The sequence below is a fragment of the Silurus meridionalis genome, chromosome 10 (assembly GCF_014805685.1).
Source record: "Silurus meridionalis isolate SWU-2019-XX chromosome 10, ASM1480568v1, whole genome shotgun sequence".
Taxonomy (NCBI): Eukaryota; Metazoa; Chordata; class Actinopteri; order Siluriformes; family Siluridae; genus Silurus; species Silurus meridionalis.
Genome location: NC_060893.1, coordinates 5,579,773 through 5,598,512, shown reverse-complemented (window position 1 = coordinate 5,598,512; position 18,740 = coordinate 5,579,773). Strand labels below are relative to the sequence as shown.

Below are 18,740 nucleotides of genomic sequence, written 5' to 3'. Positions count from 1 at the left end.
GAGATGTAGGAACTAAATTATACGCAAATATTTGGAAAGTGTAACTGCTTGCTACTTCTTTATCTATTCATTTACAAGTACAATATTGTAAAATAGTGCAAGATTTGCTTTTGTTTGAAAATAGTTTCAAAATAGTTTGTTTAAAAATAGAGCGAGATTTCATGTGTACTGGTTTGTGTGCAGAGTGGAGCAGAATGGAGTCCTCCAAATGATTCTTGTAACAAGTACATCTGCACATTGATTGATGGAGAATATGTTGCCACTAGCTACACGATCCAGTGCCCACCATTCAATATCGCCAACTGCCAGGCTGTAAGCAACACACACGCAAAACTAAAAAAGTTATACTGCTGGGTTGTTAAACGGATTTGACAAATGATACATTTATACTCAGATTGCTGATCAAAATTGAAATCTATTATACCAAAATGTTTCAGATCATTATTGGAATTTATAATAATAATATTAGGACAAATAAAACAATTTGTTAAGTGCTACCTTTGGATAAACATGCACAAATATTCTGGTCTTATCTTTTATCTGCAGGGTACCTTGCAGCTTTCTGCTAATCGCTGCTGCCCAGTGTGTGAGTAGCACTATACAATACTGCATCTTATAAATATACATAAATATTTAGGAATCAGACAACACCCAATAATTAAACACAAACAGTGTGTTTTAAGAGATTTAACAAAATCTTTTGTGTGTGTGTGTGTGTGTGTGTGTGTGTGTGTGTGTGTGTGTGTGTGTGTGTTTAGGTGTGGAGAAGGACAAGGGATGTAAAGTACAGACCACTATTGATTACATCAGTCACAACAACTGCCGCTCAAAGACCACAGTGCCTCAAACACACTGTCAGGGACATTGTAACAGCTACAGCCAGTGAGTATACACAAACACAAAAACACACACAATCATATATATATATATAAATATTCAAAATATTCCTGGAAATGTTTTAAAGTAATTATGATGTTTTAATTGTTGTAAATTATCAGGACACCAAACAGAACTTTGGCTGTGTTTCCACATAGACGATTTTAATTGCCGGATGTGTGCGTCATGGCGGATTTTATTGCTTGATTTGAGACTGGTGCATCAGGAAAACAAATATTTAGTGATTAAAAAGAATTTTTCTGTGGAGTAATTTTTATTTTTTTTGTATCTAAATAAAGAAAGGACACGATGAATAAATATATATTTTTATATATATATTTATTCATCGTGTCCTTTCTTTACTCAGATATAAAAAAATTCAAATTCAAATCGTCTATGTGGAAACACAGCCAAAGTTCTGTTTGGTGTCCTGATAATTTACACCAATTAAGACATCATAATTACTTTAAAACATTTCCAAGAATATTTTGTCTTCATGCTCTATGTTGAGTTTGGTTTTACTAATAATAAACATACATTTACATAGAACATCTATATCTGTCCATGCCCATGTTGATTATAGGCTTTGAAAAACTTGAAAATTATTAATTTAAGGTGCATTTAGAACAGATTCAAATGTAGGATTAAGTTACGATTAATCACGAATAGAGGTGAATCAGTAGCTGCTTCATAAGTACCCTGAATGTATCATTTCTTATCATGGCTATGCATTGAATCACATCGGCCTATGATATGGAGATGCACATCCCATAAAATTTTAATATATCTATATATGTGCTACAGGACAGGAATACAAGTACATTGAATCTAATATATTATCTGTTTGTCCGTCCGTCTTTTTCAGGTACACGGAGTTTGGCTCTTCGTCCTGTAGCTGTTGCCAAGCGAGCCGTACCAGTAACCGCACAGTGAGTCTGGACTGCCTAAATGGAGATTCAATATCCCACACCTACTTCCAGGTGGAGGCATGCAGCTGTGGCCAGACTAAGTGTCTGTCAAGCACCCAGGACACACAGCCTTACATAGTAGATACTCGCCGGAAACGCAGCTCCAGGATCCCCTAAAGATGTCCTGTGACAACTATAACATAAAAACACAAGTCACAAAGAACTCCTTATTTAACAATTTTTCTCAAAGATAGTCAGAAAAGCTTTTAAGTGCTTCATGATGATTGTTTTCCAATGATTGCTTTACTTCTATTTTAAGTATATATTTAGCTTTTAAATAAAGTGCAATTTCAAAAGACACTGGCTTGTATTCGCTCATTTTGTGTTTGATTGGTAAAATTTTTAATATGAAGTAATAGCATAAAAACGAGGTATTGTCTAATACCATGTTGCATCTTATCATGCACAAAGCACTCAAACTTTAGTGAGGTCTGAGTTTTTAAATGTGTTTACTGTGTGATGTACTAAACTGTATAGACCAGGGGTCACCAACCTTTTTGAAACTGAGAGCTACTTCTTGGGTACTGATTAGTGTGAAGGGCTACCAGTTTGATACACACAGTTTTCAGTTTGATCTGAAATAACAAATTTGCTCAATTTATCTTTTATTATATGTTATTATTAATAATGAATGATATTCATCTATGTGAAGACGCTGATCATGTTAATGATTTCTCATAATAATTATCAACAATGATTTAACAAAGTAGGAAACATCTATTTTTAGAAAACCACCACGTTGGTGACCCCTGGTATAGACAATGGTATTGGGATGCCTGACTTTTCCAGTCATATGTGGGAGTCATACAGTGAGGAAAATAAGTATTTGAACACCCTGCTATTTTGCAAGTTCTCCCACTTAGAAATCATGGAGGGGTCTGAAATTGTCATCGTAGGTGCATGTCCACTGTGAGAGACATAATCTAAAAACAAAAATCCAGAAATCACAATATATGATTTTTAAACTATTTATTTGTATGACACAGTTGCAAATAAGTATTTAAACACCTGTCTGTCAGCTAGAATTTTGACCCTCAAAGACCTGTTAGTCTGCCTTTAAAATGTCCACCTCCACTACATTTATTATCCTAAATTTGATGCACCTGTTTGAGGTCGTTAGCTGCATAAAGACACCTGTCCACCGCATACAATCAGTAAGAATCCAACTACTAACATGGCCAAGACCAAAGAGCTGTCCAAAGACACTAGAGACAAAATTGTACACCTCCACAAGGCTGGAAAGGGCTACGGGGAAATTGCCAAGCAGCTTGGTGAAAAAAAGTCCACTGTTGGAGCAATCATTAGAAAATGGAAGAAGCTAAACATGACTGTCAATCTCCCTCGGACTGGGCAAGATCTCACATCGTTGGGTCTCAATGATCCTAAGGAAGGTGAGAAATCAGCCCAGGACTACACGGGAGGAGCTGGTCAATGACCTGAAAAGAGCTGGGACCACCATTTCCAAGGTTACAGTTGGTAATACACTAAGACGTCATGGTTTGAAATCATGCATGGCACGGAAGGTTCCCCTGCTTAAACCAGCACATGTCCAGGCACGTCTTAAGTTTGCCAATGACCATTTGGATGATCCAGAGGAGTCATGGGAGAAAGTCATGTGGTCAGATGAGACCAAAATAGATCTTTTGGGTCATAATTCCACTAAACGTGTTTGGATGAAGAAGAATGATGAGTACCCTCCCAAGAACACCATCCCTACTGTGAAGCATGGGGTGGTAGCATCATGCTTTGGGGTGTTTTTCTGCACATGGGACAGGGCTACTGCACAGTATTAAGGAGAGGATGACCGGGGCCATGTATTGCGAGATTTTGGGGAACAACCTCCTTCCCTCAGTTAGAGCATTGAAGATGGGTCGAGGCTGGGTCTTCCAACATGACAATGACCCGAAGCACACAGCCAGGATAACCAAGGAGTGGCTCTGTAAGAAGCATATCAAGGTTCTGGCATGGCCTAGCCAGTCTCAGACCTAAACCCAATAGAGAATCTTTGGAGGAGCTCAAACTCCGTGTTTCTCAGCGACAGGCCAGAAACCTGACTGATCTAGAGAAGATCTGTGTGGAGGTGGGCCAAAATCCCTCCTGCAGTGTGTGCAAACCTGGTGAAAAACTACAGGAAACATTTGACCTCTGTAATTGCAAACAAAGGCTACTGTACCAAATATTAACATTGACTTTCTCAGGTGTTTAAATACTTATTTGCAGCTGTATCATACAAATAAATAGTTAAAAAATCATACATTGTGATTTCTGGATTTTTTTTTAGATTATGTCTCTCACAGTGGACATGCACCTACGATGACAATTTCAGACCCCTCCATGATTTCTAAGTGGGAGAACTTGCAAAATAGCAGGGTGTTCAAATACTTATTTTCCTCACTGTATGTAGATTTAAGCTAAGAGAGCCATTCCTGTTCCAACATGTTAATGCGCCTCTGCACAAAGATAGTTGGCATGGAAGATCATGAGTGGCCTGCTGTAGAGCTCTGACCTCAACCTTATTGAATACCATTGGAATGAACTGGAATTCTGACAGCACCCCAGGCCGTCTCACATCACCTGAGTTTAAAACACCAGTGTGGCTGAGTGAGCACAAATCTCCAGAAGCACAATCCAAAATCGTGTGGAACATCTTCCCAGAATAGTTGAGGTATTAAAACACCTATAATTATAGGGGTTACTAGAGGTGTAATGGGATGTTCAAAAAGAACATCTTAAGGTCAGGTGTCCACAAACATTTATTCAAACAAATGTACTTAATTATAATAGTAAAAAGTGTAAATCATTCATCCACCAATATTTGTGTCATGGAACAGAAGGATAAATGTGGAAACAAAAGGATAAATGATCTCTTGTTGTAACAGAGATCCCGTGCCACAGCTCCCAGCTCCACATCTTTGCAATTTCAAGCTCAGGCTACTGTATGTATTGATGAAACTCAGTAGTTAAGACTTTGGACTTCTATTCGGAAGGTTGTGAGTTCAAATCCTAAGCTGCCACTGATAACCTTTGAATAAAGCAATTAACCATCGACTTCAGTTAAGCTCAGTTACATTAATTAAATAAATATAAGTCGCTCTTAATAAGGGCAACTGCCAAATGTCATACATGTAAATATAGTGAGATTTAAAGTTTCTCCAGTTTCCTCCATTTCACAAAAACATTCTGGTCACACCAAATTGCCCTTGTGTGTTTGGTGTCCTGTGATGGACTTACTGTCCATTGATTTCAGTCAGAATCAGCATTAAAGCATGAAATACTATCCACTCGTAAAAAATATATATTAATAATTACGAATTTAATAAGACTCCAGTATGCCAAATGATGACCCCTGATTTTATGTGTTGAGCAATAACATCTTTGAGAGGCCTATAAACTACCTCTCTATATTCAAACTTTAACAAGAGAGGGGAGAGCTCTATTGTTGAGGTGTTTGACAGCTTCTCAGAAGGCAATTAGTTCAAATCCCATCAGACTGGATGCCATCAGACTAAATAACACACCTTATTTTAAACAAAGAGATAAAACAAACAGGGAAAGGTGTTACTGTAATCGTTTCAGGAAGAGGAAGGTCCTTACCTTGTTTGAAGGTCGGCAGTAAATAATCTGTTCAGACATCTAGGGGACGTTCGTTCCACCACCTCCATGCATGAACAGAGAAGAGCCTTGACATATAACCACATCCGGCTGGAAAAGTCAGGTGTCCCAATACCTTTGTCAAATATGTAATAATAGTAAAAATATAGTAACACAAAACAATTTATTCTTTACATACTTCCGGTATACTAATTATGCCCATATCCTTTTTTATTACAACTTGCTTCAAATTACATTATATGGACAAAAGTATTGGCACACCTGACTTTTCCAGCCAGCTGTGGTTCTTCCCCAAGCTGTTACCGCAAAGTTGTTCCACACAATTGTATTAAATGTCTTTGGGTATAGTAACATTAAATTTCCCCCTTACTACAAGACCCAAACCTGTTCCAGCATGACAATGCCCCTGTGCACAAACAAAAGAACTGAATTGCTGACTGCACAACATACCTCCTCAACCTACATCAGTACCTGGCTTTACTAATGCCCTTCTGGTTGAATAGTCACAAATCTATACAAGCACACTCCAAAATCTAGTGGAACATCTTTTTAGAAGAGTGGAGGTTATTATAACAGAAAATTGGGACTAGATATACATTTATGTCATTTGGCAGACACCCTTATCCAGAGCAACTTACATTTATCTTATTTATACAGGAGCGGCTGCTTCATGTGGCTGGGACTTGATCTAAGCTACCACAAAGTTACCACCTCCCCACCTTTTGTCATGTAGCCAGGAACGTTCTGAAAAAGACATCTTTTAGTTTCTTGTCTTTAAATATTCAGCTAATTAAAGAGTCTAATTTTAGATCAGTAATACCCCGTTGGAAAGAGACTTGCTAGTGTTAACATAAGAGAATGTTTGTTACACACCTTTACCTTTGCGTTAAGCAGAACGTGTTTACTCACACACAGTGTGACGAAAGTTTGCTTTACACCCTGTTGGATATCAAACACAAACTTCTATAAGCTTTCAAATAATTATATTTATATAGTGACCAAACAACTATTAACAGTGTAAGCTGAGCTAAAGCTACGCCCATATAAGCAATCAACCAGAATAGAAAAGTGTATAAAAGCCATTTTTCTTGTAGTAGTTGGATAGAGACGGGATCAAGCAGCTGTTACTGCAGTGTCCTGGCATCCATGGGAGGTGCAAAGATGTCCCAAATATGGGTCTTGAGTTGGCTTACGATATTGAGTGGACTGCAATCATCGCAACAATCAGGTTGGTGAAAATACTTGAAATTATAACTATTCTAATGCTATTAGTTTTAGTGTAATTAAACATTATTCATTATAAAATAAACATTAATGTCTTACTTTAAGATTTACTACTGTAAGATTTGAAAATATTGTTGTAATCAGCACTACAATATGTACTATAGTATAAAATTCACATATTTTCTATCTATCTATCTATCTATCTATCTATCTATCTATCTATCTATCTATCTATCTATACAGTATATAATTTATAGCAGAAATTTATAGCCTAGTTCTACAGCTATTATTATATGTTTATAATTACATGTTTTAATGTATTTTATATTTGTTTGATATGTAACTTAACTATAACATATATATATTGATACTTGTCTAAAATTTTAAAAGTAAGAATATTGAACCAAAGCCTGTCAAAAGTTTGGAAACTTTTTTTGTGTTTTTTGAGACAACGATATTTCTTTAGATTCTTTACAACAAATTACATTCATAAAGATTTACTTTAAACCAACTAAAATAAGAATGTACAGATGTTAAACTTTATTTTTTATTGAAAAACCTTCCTTTTTTGGCTTACTGTTCATTTCTCCAAAAATTCAGCTGAAGTTATGCCTTTTGTAAAACGTGCTAGAGAAAAAGTGTCTTTTGCCCTTGCGATCCAGTTCATCCCAGAGCAGTTCAACAGGATTTAAGTGTGGTGACTGGGCAGGACATTCCATGATAGATAACAATCTATTTGACACTCTAAATAACGCTTACAGAGCTTGTATGTACACTTTAGGTCCTTGTATGGTGAAGATGGTTCCAAATAGCTGCAGTCCAGATGGAATTGCATGCCATTAAAGTATGGATCAATTATTAATCCTACTTTGAAAAGAAACCTACCTGTGAACCTGTGTTAGCATAAGAGAGTGTTTGCTTGTTACACACCTTTGCATTAAGTAAAACTTGTTTCACCTACACACAGTGTATAGAATGTTTACATAACCATGTTTGATATCAAACACATGCTTTTATGTGATTTTAGTTATATTTCTATAGTGACTAAACATTTATTAACACTGTTAGCAAAGCTAAAACTCCACCCTTGTCAGCATTTAACGAGATCAGTATAGTGTACAGTGCATTATCTTGTTTAATAGTGAAGCTGGTTACAGTTAGCTGCAGTCCAGAATGAATGAAGTATGGAATGGTTGCCATGTTGGTTTAGTTTTTCTTTTTCTTTCCTGGAATAAGCCTCCAACCTTCTCTGCTCCAAAACAACCCCAAACCAAACCAAGTTTTCACCTTAATGTTTGACTGTGGGGGTGAGGAAGTCTGCTAACATCTTCTCTCATGTTCTCCATCTTACATAAGCTCTTTTTTTAGAGCCCAAAATGTCCCAGTTTGACTCATCTGTCCACAGAACTTTCTTTCAGTCATTCACAGTCCAATTCTTGTGTGTTTCTTGTGCATGTACATGATAAAAGATGATAAAAGATCAAGATTTTCCAAACTTTTGACAGGCACTATAATGATTAATTTATTGTCATTATAAAATGAGCCATGCGTCATAATCATTGCTTCCTTATTTTGGGTTGAAAAGGATCCTAAACATCTAAAAGCAAAAGAAATCAATTGTATAGGAATTGTTTATATATTTATACTGAATTATACATAAACTGTACATATATTTCATGTTGAATTGCTTTTTCTTTTATCTGTATGCCGAGGTATTTGTTGTGAACAAATCAGTAATTGGAAAAACAGATTTATTTGAATTATTTAGTCATTTGTGATTGATGATTTCTTGTTTTTTTTTTTGTCATTCGTAGAAATGATGGAGCCGACAATTATACCAGGTATACAGCTTAATGTATATCAGTAGCTAAGGTTGATTTTATAACTTAAGTCTTGGTAAACTGTGTTTAATTGTATGTGGGGTGGGGTGGGGTTAGAAAATATAGACTCAAAATGCAGATCGTGTTTTTCTTTTTGACGAGGTAACATACAAATACATAATTAAATATAAGAATTACAATAATAAAACAAAAAAGTTTAAATATAATGTATATTATTTATATAACTAAAACTGAAAGCAACTGGAAGCATCAATAGATGCATCTTACAACAATTACAGTTTTACATTTTATCAACATAAAATTCCTTTCAAATTAAAGCTAACATTCTCCTCTGATCTCCTGAATGGTGAAAATAAATTTTACATGGATGTTAAATAGGCAACAACATAAGATAATGAATGGTAGCATACTATTGTATATACTATATACTATATATACTATGTATTGTATATAAACTGTCTTTTTTATGTGTGTGTGGGGTGGAGGTAGAAAATATAGACTTAAAATGCAGATCATATTTTTTTCTTTTTGACAAGGTAAAATACAAGGACATAATTATACATGGAGAATTTCAATAATAAAACAAAATGCAAATATACTGATCAATATACTGAGGCATAAACAAATGCAGATTACAATTACAGTTCTGAATTTAATCAACATAAAAATTTCTCCTCTGACCTCCTGAATCGTGAAAAAAATGTTTTATGGCGGTTCAATTAGTAACACTATAATTAAAAAAAGTATTATACTTATGTATGTAATGTTGCTGTCCATTTTTTGCCTCCAATGTCACTCTGGAGTGCACATACAACACAAATCATGAAATTCAGAACGCCATACTGTAGTTGCACTGTTGTCAGTTGCACTGGACTTCCAGAATAATATTACTCCAGAATAATGTAATTCAATACCGAAAATTCTGTGTTCTACAGTAAACGTGACACATTCAAATCCAGAGCAGCGTGTCATTAATGTCTGAATAATGTTGAGGGTATTAATTTGTCACATGGCAACTGTGAATCATCTTTTTATTTTGTTTTCCACCTAAGTGACCATGCAGACCACAATGCCGGTGATTGCTAGAGTGCCACAGGTAAACATTTCTGTTTCTTTCAAAACATTACAAATAAATCACAAATGCAATGCCATACTTAACCCAGAGAAAATGTGGACAGGTTCTGGTCATAATGGACAGGTCTGCAGTACTTGGGGAAACTTCCACTTCTCCACGTATGATGGTGATTTCTTCCAGCTGCCATACCAGTGTAACTACATCCTTACCACCATGTGTGACAGCTCCCAGTCTGATTTTAACATCCAAATGAGAAGGACACTGGTGAATAACCTTCCTGTAATTAGCTCTTTCACCATAAAGCTGGAAGGAATTATAGTTATCCTGCTCAGAGGAAACATCACTGTGAACAATAAACCGTGAGTATTGTGTGTGTGTAGGTGTGTGTGTGTGTGTGTGTGTGTGTGTGTGTGGGGGCAATATGATGTTTTGACATTTTCCTAACCATTTTTTGTTGTTTTTAGATTGACCATTCCAGGGTATTTTAGTGGACTTCGGATTGAGAAAATGACCAATTACATTAAAATCACCTCCAAGTTAGGAGTGACAGTGTACTGGGATGAAGACAACTCTCTCTCGGTACAGTTTGACTTTTATTTCCAGTACAATATATCCATGGGACACATATTTACAAAAGCTGGGGTAGTATTTGATACAAAACAACTTGAGCAAATGTGCTAAAGGCAGGAGCGGCAGCTTAATTCCTGATCGGCTTAACTATCCAAACTGACTTTGCAGATGACTTAACATTTCATCTCAGTTTGCCAGTGGTATTAAAAGAATTATCAAACCATGTCAAACAGTGTTTGTTCATGTAACACATGTTGTACATAAAAAGAAGAGAAAACATGAAACAGGATGTCAAACTAAAACAACAATCAAATCAAACAGAGTTTTTATCTAAATATGGAAAACTTAAAAACCCAAACCATAATAGTCAACATGTTTTGAGCTGGTTTAACCTGCAAATTTAAGGCATTGTACCACTGGAATGTAGGATACTTAAAAATACATTTGTTCTCTTTGTTTCTTTTGTTGTTTTTCTGATATTACAAATTAAACACATTATATTGTCACATATTATAAAGAGGAAAGATCTTTTTCACTTGTTTTGTTATCATTTTAAATATACTAATAATACATTTCTTATATTACTAATGCATATGCAATAGTATATTAAATGTATCTAAGCTTTACCTTTCTTTATGTTACCAGATTGAGATGTCCAAAAACTATATGAATAAAACATGTGGACTCTGTGGAGACTTCAACGGTATCACAAAGAACGAGTTCACTGAAAATGGTGAGCCAAATAAGTTGATTCATTCATTTATTCATTCAGTCACTCACTCACACACTCACTCACTCATTTACTTATTTGCTTATTCACACACATACTCAATCATTTACTTACTCACTCACTCACTCACTCACTCATTTACTTATTTGCTTATTCACACACACACACTCATTCATTTACTCACTCACTCACTCACTCATTCACTTATTCACTTATTTCCTTACTCACCCACTCATTCATTTACTTTCTCACTCACTCATTCATTTACTCATTCACTTACTCACTCAATCAGTCACTCATTCACCTATTTACTTATTCACACACTCATTCACTTACACCCTCACTCATTTACTCCTCTCTCACTCATACACTAACGTGTCTATTTACTCATTCCTTTACTCACTCACTCACTCACTCACTCACTCATTTACTCACTTGTATACTGTATATGCACTGAATCTTTGACCTTCTCATTAGGTCACTCATTTATTCATACACTCACTCACTCACTCACTCACTCTCACTCACTTATTTACTCATGGACACTTACTAATTCACTCACACGTTCAAATCGAGACGGGGATCAAACTTTTTGCCATTTCCATGAAGATGGTGATAACAATTAATGCCGAAAACTAGGACATAAAAGTCACCCGATTTTACATTTAATTTCTTTACTTCTCAAGTCCCTGACTACGAATAAAGGAAATGATTTTATCTTATTCTGAAGAAGCCAAGCTTTTGTCAATTGTAAACTGTAATTGTAAATTGCAAAAGTAATCTGTGATTACAATAAATTATAATTCAAATTTGTCTTTGCGATACATTTGTGATTCATTTGAATCGAAATGTCATCTTAGCCAATGAAAGAATGTTTTGGATGAAATACATGTAGCTTTGTCACGTTCCACTTTACAAAGTATAGTATAGTCATATGTATAGTTTTTACATTCTTTCAATAGGTCAACAATTAAATGCAGAGGATTTAGGCTTGAAATGGAAAATGGATTTACCCACTGAAAAATGTGACCAGACTAATCCCAAGGTCCAGGGCCAGTGCCAGATTAAGGTATAAACCATCATTAAATTTCAAGAGTTTTGCATGCAATTTTTCTGTTGTAAAATAAATGTTTAATCAAGTAATCTGTTTGACAGTTTGTAGGCTCTGAGAGTGTAACATGTTTGTATTTCTCCATAGACAGACCAATGCCACAGTCTGCTGTACCACCCTGCATTTGCAAGCTGCCATGACCTGTTGCCCACAATTGTGTATTTAGAAGCATGCGTTCAAGACTTGTGTCAGTGCAACAGCAGTGAGAGTAATTGCCTGTGCGACACTATATCAGAGTTCTCACGTCAGTGTGCACACGCTGGCGGCAAACCGGGGAAATGGAGATCAAAAACTTCTGTGGTATGTTACTATACATACTGACAATGTATGATTGTAGGTGTCATATACAGCGGAGTAGTGGAAAGATCTAGGAGAACTTAAATAGCTCCATTTGCACAGTAAGAGATAAATGCAAAGAAAACAGTAAGCAGGAAACCAAGAGGTTTTGAGAATTACTCTCATTAAACTGACTTTAAATGTCTTTAAAGTCTTGGAGAATGAAACCGAAGCCAGAAAGATTTTACCAGAGACCATTACAAGTTCTGTTTGTAGTTACAAACTCTTACTTATTACTTAATATATTATACACATATGTATAAATTGATATCAGTGTTACATGATGTGATTTCTAAGCACATGAAGGTATCCAGGTGAAGCTCACTGCTGCTAGTGTCAAGGAGTGGTGAGATAATATTGGTCTTTTACTGTTGGTGGTAATGCTGCCTGGTTGTTTTTTTTTTTGTCCTGGTTAGAAATGAAGTGTTCCTTGAACATGGTGCACAGTGAATGTGGGAGTCCCTGTACAGACACCTGCTCTAATCAAGAGGGGACCCAACTCTGTGCAGATCACTGTGTGGATGGATGCATCTGTCCACCTGGTAAGACTTAATAATCAATCTCTGTCATCTTTCTTTGGGTCTCACATGCACACACTTCAAACAGGCAAAATTTTATTCAGCCTTTTGTTGTGGCCATGAACCCAATTTCCATTGTTAGTGAACAGATATTGGTTTTGGGTTTATAACTTTATTCTAAAAGATGTTTTAGTCACATGACCAGAAACCATGCACTCTTGGCGCAGAAAATGCTGAACATGTGGTAAAACCAATTTTGCTTGTCAAAATATTTCATTTCATGGCCCCTGCAATATTCCAAACAGAAAATGTCTTTGTTATGTGTTTTGTAGGGAATCAGCCAAAAAAAAAAAAAAAAAAAATTATTCAACTTAATCGCAATTCATATTTATTATTATTATTATTATTATTATTATTATTATTATTATTATTATTATTTATTTATTTTTATTATTTGTTTTTTAATGAAATGGTTTTATATATAAAAAATTCATCACAAAAAATTATTAGGGTAATATATTATGGGACACATATATACATATACATATACATTTGCATATACATTTACATATATGGGTTGAACTGTTTAGCAATTATAATTGAGAAAATGGACTTATGGTGCACTTATAGTATTGGGAGAGAAATCGACTGTGCTATCATGCATTAAAAATAGGACTGAATGCTAAGATCATCCTATTTTATTAGCATTTACACTGGTATAACTTGTGATTATATAAAAGTGTATATTTTGATAATGCTTCTCACTACCAAAGCCAGTTCAGTATAAAGTCATACTTTTTCATATAATATTGCAATCTTTAAAATTGCAGTTATTTTCTTTGTGTAGGAACTGTGCTAGATGATATTGAGAATAAAGGATGCATCCCTGTGGATAAATGCTCCTGCACCCACAATGGCAAAACCTATCAAGCGGGAGATTCATTCACGAGGACTTGTCAAGAATGGTAAAGTCATGTGAACTCACGCAGACACACACTGCTGCACCAGTTTGCTTCAACTTGTCCCCTTAGAGTGAAAAATCAATTAAAATCTGACTAATTTTACCCATTTTAATAAATATAAGTAAATCTGATAAAGTAGTTTGTTCCCAACTTCTATGGCAAATGTTAAGGAACAGCAGATATGCAAATATGCAAAACATATATATGTGTGATGTGTCTACTTTATACAAAATATACACTTCATACACTTTTAATGTCTCTCTTTATTGTAATATCTGCTTCATGTGTTACAGCCTGTGTTCACAAGGACGGTGGAATTGCATTAATAAGGACTGCCCTGGAACCTGCTCTTTGCTGGGAGGGTCTCACATAATCACTTATGATGGCAAAGCTTACAGCTTCCATGGAAACTGTGATTATATTCTTTCCAAGGTCATTAATTTACCAGAAAGCTTATGGTTCATATATTGCTACTTCGCTGCTGTAGTTATACAAGATGTAAAAACACTGCGATAGCATTTGCATAATTTTTTTCTTTCTTTACAGGATAACAGTAGTGATGTGACAGTGGTGGTGCATCTGGCACAGTGTGGTACATCAGATACTGAAACATGCCTGACGTCTGTGAAGGTCATCAACTCAAAATATCCTGTAAGCACTTTAAATATTCGAAAAGATTTTATGGTCAACTGTTATGTTTGTTATTATCAATATATCTTAAATCTGTGAGCTTGGAATGCTGTTTACACATTCACATGATACATAAGAAAATTGTAATTTTATGCCATTTAAAGACGTCCAATACAAATGAGTGTCCCCAACTAAGTGGTAACTGTTTGAACCAAATATACCTTTATAAAAGCAGAAAAGTCAATTAAGCAGAAAATGGCATTATATAATCCAATGAAATCAGCAAGAACTGAGCTGAAAAAGAGAGTTTGATCATAAAAGTTTAAAATGTGAGCATAAACGCACCTTCAAATTTGACCCAATGGTGACACTTGTGGCAATAAGGGGCAGAGCCAAAAATTGGTGCTGTCACTATTGGCAATATGCCTAATTACTGTGTCAAATTTCATAACTTTTAAGTATATGGTTCTGGGAAATGTCATAGACTTCCATAATAAGAGATGAAGAAGACAAAGAGGAAGAAGAAGAATAAACACAATAGATGCCCAAATACCTTTGTTGTTTGACCCTTTAATAATATTTACAATTAAAAGAAGAAGAAAAAGGAAAATACTAAGAAACACAGTGGTGGACGAACTACACAAATCTTGTACTTGTATTCAAGTTACAATGGAGATACACTCACTAAAATTTTACTCTAGTAAAAGTAAAAGATTTACTTGAGTAAAAGTACAAAAGTATTTGCCTTCAAATGTAATTTAGTATCCAAAGTACTATGATTTATTATAGCTATAATGTTACTCTCAACACAACAGTCAATTAATAGAATGATATTTATGAGTCAAATACTGATTGATATTTATTGAAATGTTCATGAGCCCAAAAACAACTTTTTAACCACTTAAAAAAAATTTGAAAATAAGGTTCAAATGGAAATATTTCAGTAAAGCGCAGATACGCCAAAAAGCTACTTAAGTACAGTAACGAATTACATTTACTTTGTCACTGTCACCACTGGAAATACAGTAGGTGCTTATCCACCTTCAGTGCTTGGTCCCTTCAGGTAACTGAGTATCCAGTTTTAAAAAAGCAGTTGTAAATTATGTGTTTTTAATCTGTAATATGATTCAGACAAAAATTTTCGTATTTGTATAGAATGGCATATATATTTTATGGCTAAATGTATAGATCTGTATATGTATGGTTTATGTATATTTTGTTTATATATATATATATATATATATATATATATATATATATATATATATATATATATATATATATATATATATATATTACTACTATTATGAAATATTTTTTGTTTATATAGCCACATACATATATAATGATAATAATGTTTTTTCATTTCCAATATACAGGTTATAGTCACAACCACTGGCAACGTACTTATAAACAATGTGGCAACCAAGCTTCCAGTTTTTAACGGTGGGTTATTAGAAAGTCATTGTATCATATTATGGTAGAAACTGTGTATTTTAACTCGCCTGTGCTTATTGTTACAATCGAAATTGTGTTTTTTAACCTTTCTTCAGATCAATTTCAAATCTTCAAGCCTTCTACATTCTACTTAATGGTGCAGACACCCAGCCTTCAAGTCATCATTCAGCTCGTTCCAATTATGCAGGTGTACCTGATAGCTAACGTGAATCAAAAGGCAACACTGAGCGGCCTGTGTGGCAACTTCAATGACATCCAAGGAGATGATTTCAAGACGCAATCGGGTCTCATCGAGGGGACAGCCACGACTTTCGCCAGCACATGGAAGGTCACAATGTGTCAAGATTTCAGTACCAATCTCATTGACCCCTGTACTATGAGTGTGGAAAAAGGTACACATCTTTAAACCGCAGGAAGATATTACTGTGGAAAAAAATTAAAAATAAAAAGTTTCTATTGTCCCATTATATGGTTTTAAACCTTTAAACTTCTCTTACAGAAAATTATGCCAAGGTGTGGTGTGAGATGCTCAGTAATCCACAAGGACCTTTTTCGCCCTGTCATTTTGAAGTCAACCCGAAGGATTATGTACAGGTGTGTTTTGAACTTTTTTTTTTTGACCAGGTATGGTTGGATCTCCAAGTAATATCAATGCCAAATAAAGTCTGATAGAGCTCCACATAGCCAAACTAATGTCTAGAAAAAAAGCACAAAAGTGCAAAAAGACTTCTCAGGAGACTTGCCAAATGGCACACATACACAAACATCATATTCAAATGATCAGCTTTCTTTTTAGTATGATTTAAAACCAAGTATGCTGTATATATACCACACTGGTCAACATTGTGTGAAAAAATGTGTCGATTCATGATTGTTTGGCAGAGATGTAAAAGTACCTAAAAATCATACTTGAGTAATAGTATAGCTTCCTTACTGCTAAACTTCAGTTAAAAGTCACCAATTTCAATATGACTTAAGTAAAAGTCTTTCAGTATCTGATTTGAACATTACTTTTATTCATATTTTACTCATATTTAAAATTCAGGCAAAAACAGTAAATACAAATCAAATTGTACACCACAACACTGCATTAACCATCAACACAAGAGCATCTTCGACAACATCAATTCTTTTGCAGAATAAATAAACAAGCCACGGCAGCTTTATCAGCAAAATGTAATTGGAAATATTCATTGGCAATGAAAATATAGTAGAGTAAAAAGTACATATGATGAATAATAATTGGTTGAGTGGTGAGTAGAGAGTAAACATTGCTTATATCTTTGATACTCAGTAGAAAGTAACCTAAAAATCCTTTAGTACAGTAACAAAGTACATTTTCTTAAATACTTTACACTCCTGTTGGTTGAGAAAAAATAGTAAGAAAAGCAAAAATGAATAATGCAGACAAACAACTATGAGAGCAACAGGAAGTTACATGTTTTTTAAAAACCAAACCTCTACGAGACAGAGTGTGTATGAGAGAAAGATCAGTGTGTTTTTAGTAAAACCAGCTGTCCTTTATGTTACCCCTAGAGATGCAAGTATGATGCATGTGCCTGTGCCCAAAGTGAAGAGTGCATGTGCGGTGCCGTGTCTTCCTACGTCTATGCGTGCTCTGCCAGAGGTGTAATGCTGAACGGCTGGAGAAATAGCATATGCAGTAAGTGTCTTTTTAATAAGTAAGTAAACATATAAAGCATTTGCAACACTGAATCTTGCTAAAAGCATTTACACTAGATAAGAGATCCCCAAACATTTTTCTATGAAAGGCCAAATAAATCATTACATCATACAAAATCGAAATATCAAAAATGTAAGTTTCCATGGTTCCTCAAATTTCTTTATTAATATCTAAAAATAAATGAATAAATAGACCCTACTATGTAATCTGTAAGTTCTGTAAACTTATAGTAGAATGAGTCTAATTTATTGCATAAATACAGCTGTTCACTGACTTCTGATGAAAATATGAAGTTCTTATTTTTTATTTAAGTTTTTTTTTTTCACCTTTTCTCATATATGGCATGACATGTCAAAGTTGGCCCATGGTGACCTTTAAATTTACCAATGCTCCCAGTTTGGGCATCTTTGTATTAGACAAAAACTGACTGAAAGCCTGAAAGTCAAATACAATAAAGATGTTAGATGCCTCCAGATACTTTCAGATATCTTTAGATGTCTTCATCAGTTTCTTGTAATGCTTTAAAAATATATATACAAACTGTCCATTTTTACCATGGTCTATGCCATAATTTTTTTGTGTTTATTTTAGTAGTGTATTTTTTTATCTAGAACTCTTCCTGAATTTGAACAACAATCACATTTAACAGAAAGATGACATTTTAGTTTCTCTTTCAAAGAACAGTTCTAACATGATTATGCTTTGCGCAGACACATTTACAACAAACTGTCCAGGCAAAATGGAGTACTCCTATAACCAGACCAGCTGTAAGAAGACCTGCCGCTCTCTCAGCGAAAGCGACCACACCTGCCATTTGTCCTACACGCCCGTGGATGGTTGTGCCTGTCCTGAGAATACTTACTTAAATGACATGAGCAACTGTGTGTCTTCGTCCGAGTGCCCTTGTTACGTTGACAATGAGATTGTGGCCCCCATGCAGGTCATCAGCAAGGAGGGATCTACATGGTAAAAATCTTACGTTACATTGAATTAAGAGTTAATTAAGAGTTCAAGGAATGCAGTCAGGATTGAATATGACTTCATTCTGTTTCTCCACAGCACTTGCAGAGATGGCATTCTAAAATGCACTGGACGACAGGAAGTTACTAGTGAGCTCTTCAATTCAAATATTTGATGCTTTTTAC

General features: G+C 34.9%; 2 protein-coding genes across 2 annotated transcripts in view; both read left to right on the top strand.

Annotated features, from left to right (window-relative positions):
- The window catches only part of LOC124392608 (mucin-2-like), a 30,971-nt gene extending 28,829 nt beyond the window's left edge, over positions 1–2,142 (top strand). The window contains 4 exon segments of the mRNA XM_046859756.1: positions 184–312; positions 547–586; positions 759–882; positions 1,742–2,142. Coding sequence (XP_046715712.1) covers positions 184–312; positions 547–586; positions 759–882; positions 1,742–1,961 — 513 coding nt within the window. The 3' untranslated portion in view covers positions 1,962–2,142.
- A 4,423-nt stretch (positions 2,143–6,565) lies between these two features.
- The window catches only part of LOC124392607 (mucin-5AC-like), a 35,785-nt gene continuing 23,610 nt past the window's right edge, over positions 6,566–18,740 (top strand). Inside the window, 18 exon segments of the mRNA XM_046859755.1 lie at positions 6,566–6,684; positions 8,495–8,521; positions 9,574–9,617; positions 9,700–9,955; positions 10,061–10,175; positions 10,812–10,899; positions 11,859–11,965; positions 12,095–12,307; positions 12,760–12,885; positions 13,709–13,826; positions 14,117–14,255; positions 14,370–14,474; positions 15,833–15,899; positions 16,007–16,303; positions 16,411–16,505; positions 17,448–17,574; positions 18,306–18,561; positions 18,655–18,704. Of these exon segments, the coding sequence (XP_046715711.1) occupies positions 12,286–12,307; positions 12,760–12,885; positions 13,709–13,826; positions 14,117–14,255; positions 14,370–14,474; positions 15,833–15,899; positions 16,007–16,303; positions 16,411–16,505; positions 17,448–17,574; positions 18,306–18,561; positions 18,655–18,704 (1,402 nt within the window). The 5' untranslated portion in view covers positions 6,566–6,684; positions 8,495–8,521; positions 9,574–9,617; ... (3 more) ...; positions 11,859–11,965; positions 12,095–12,285.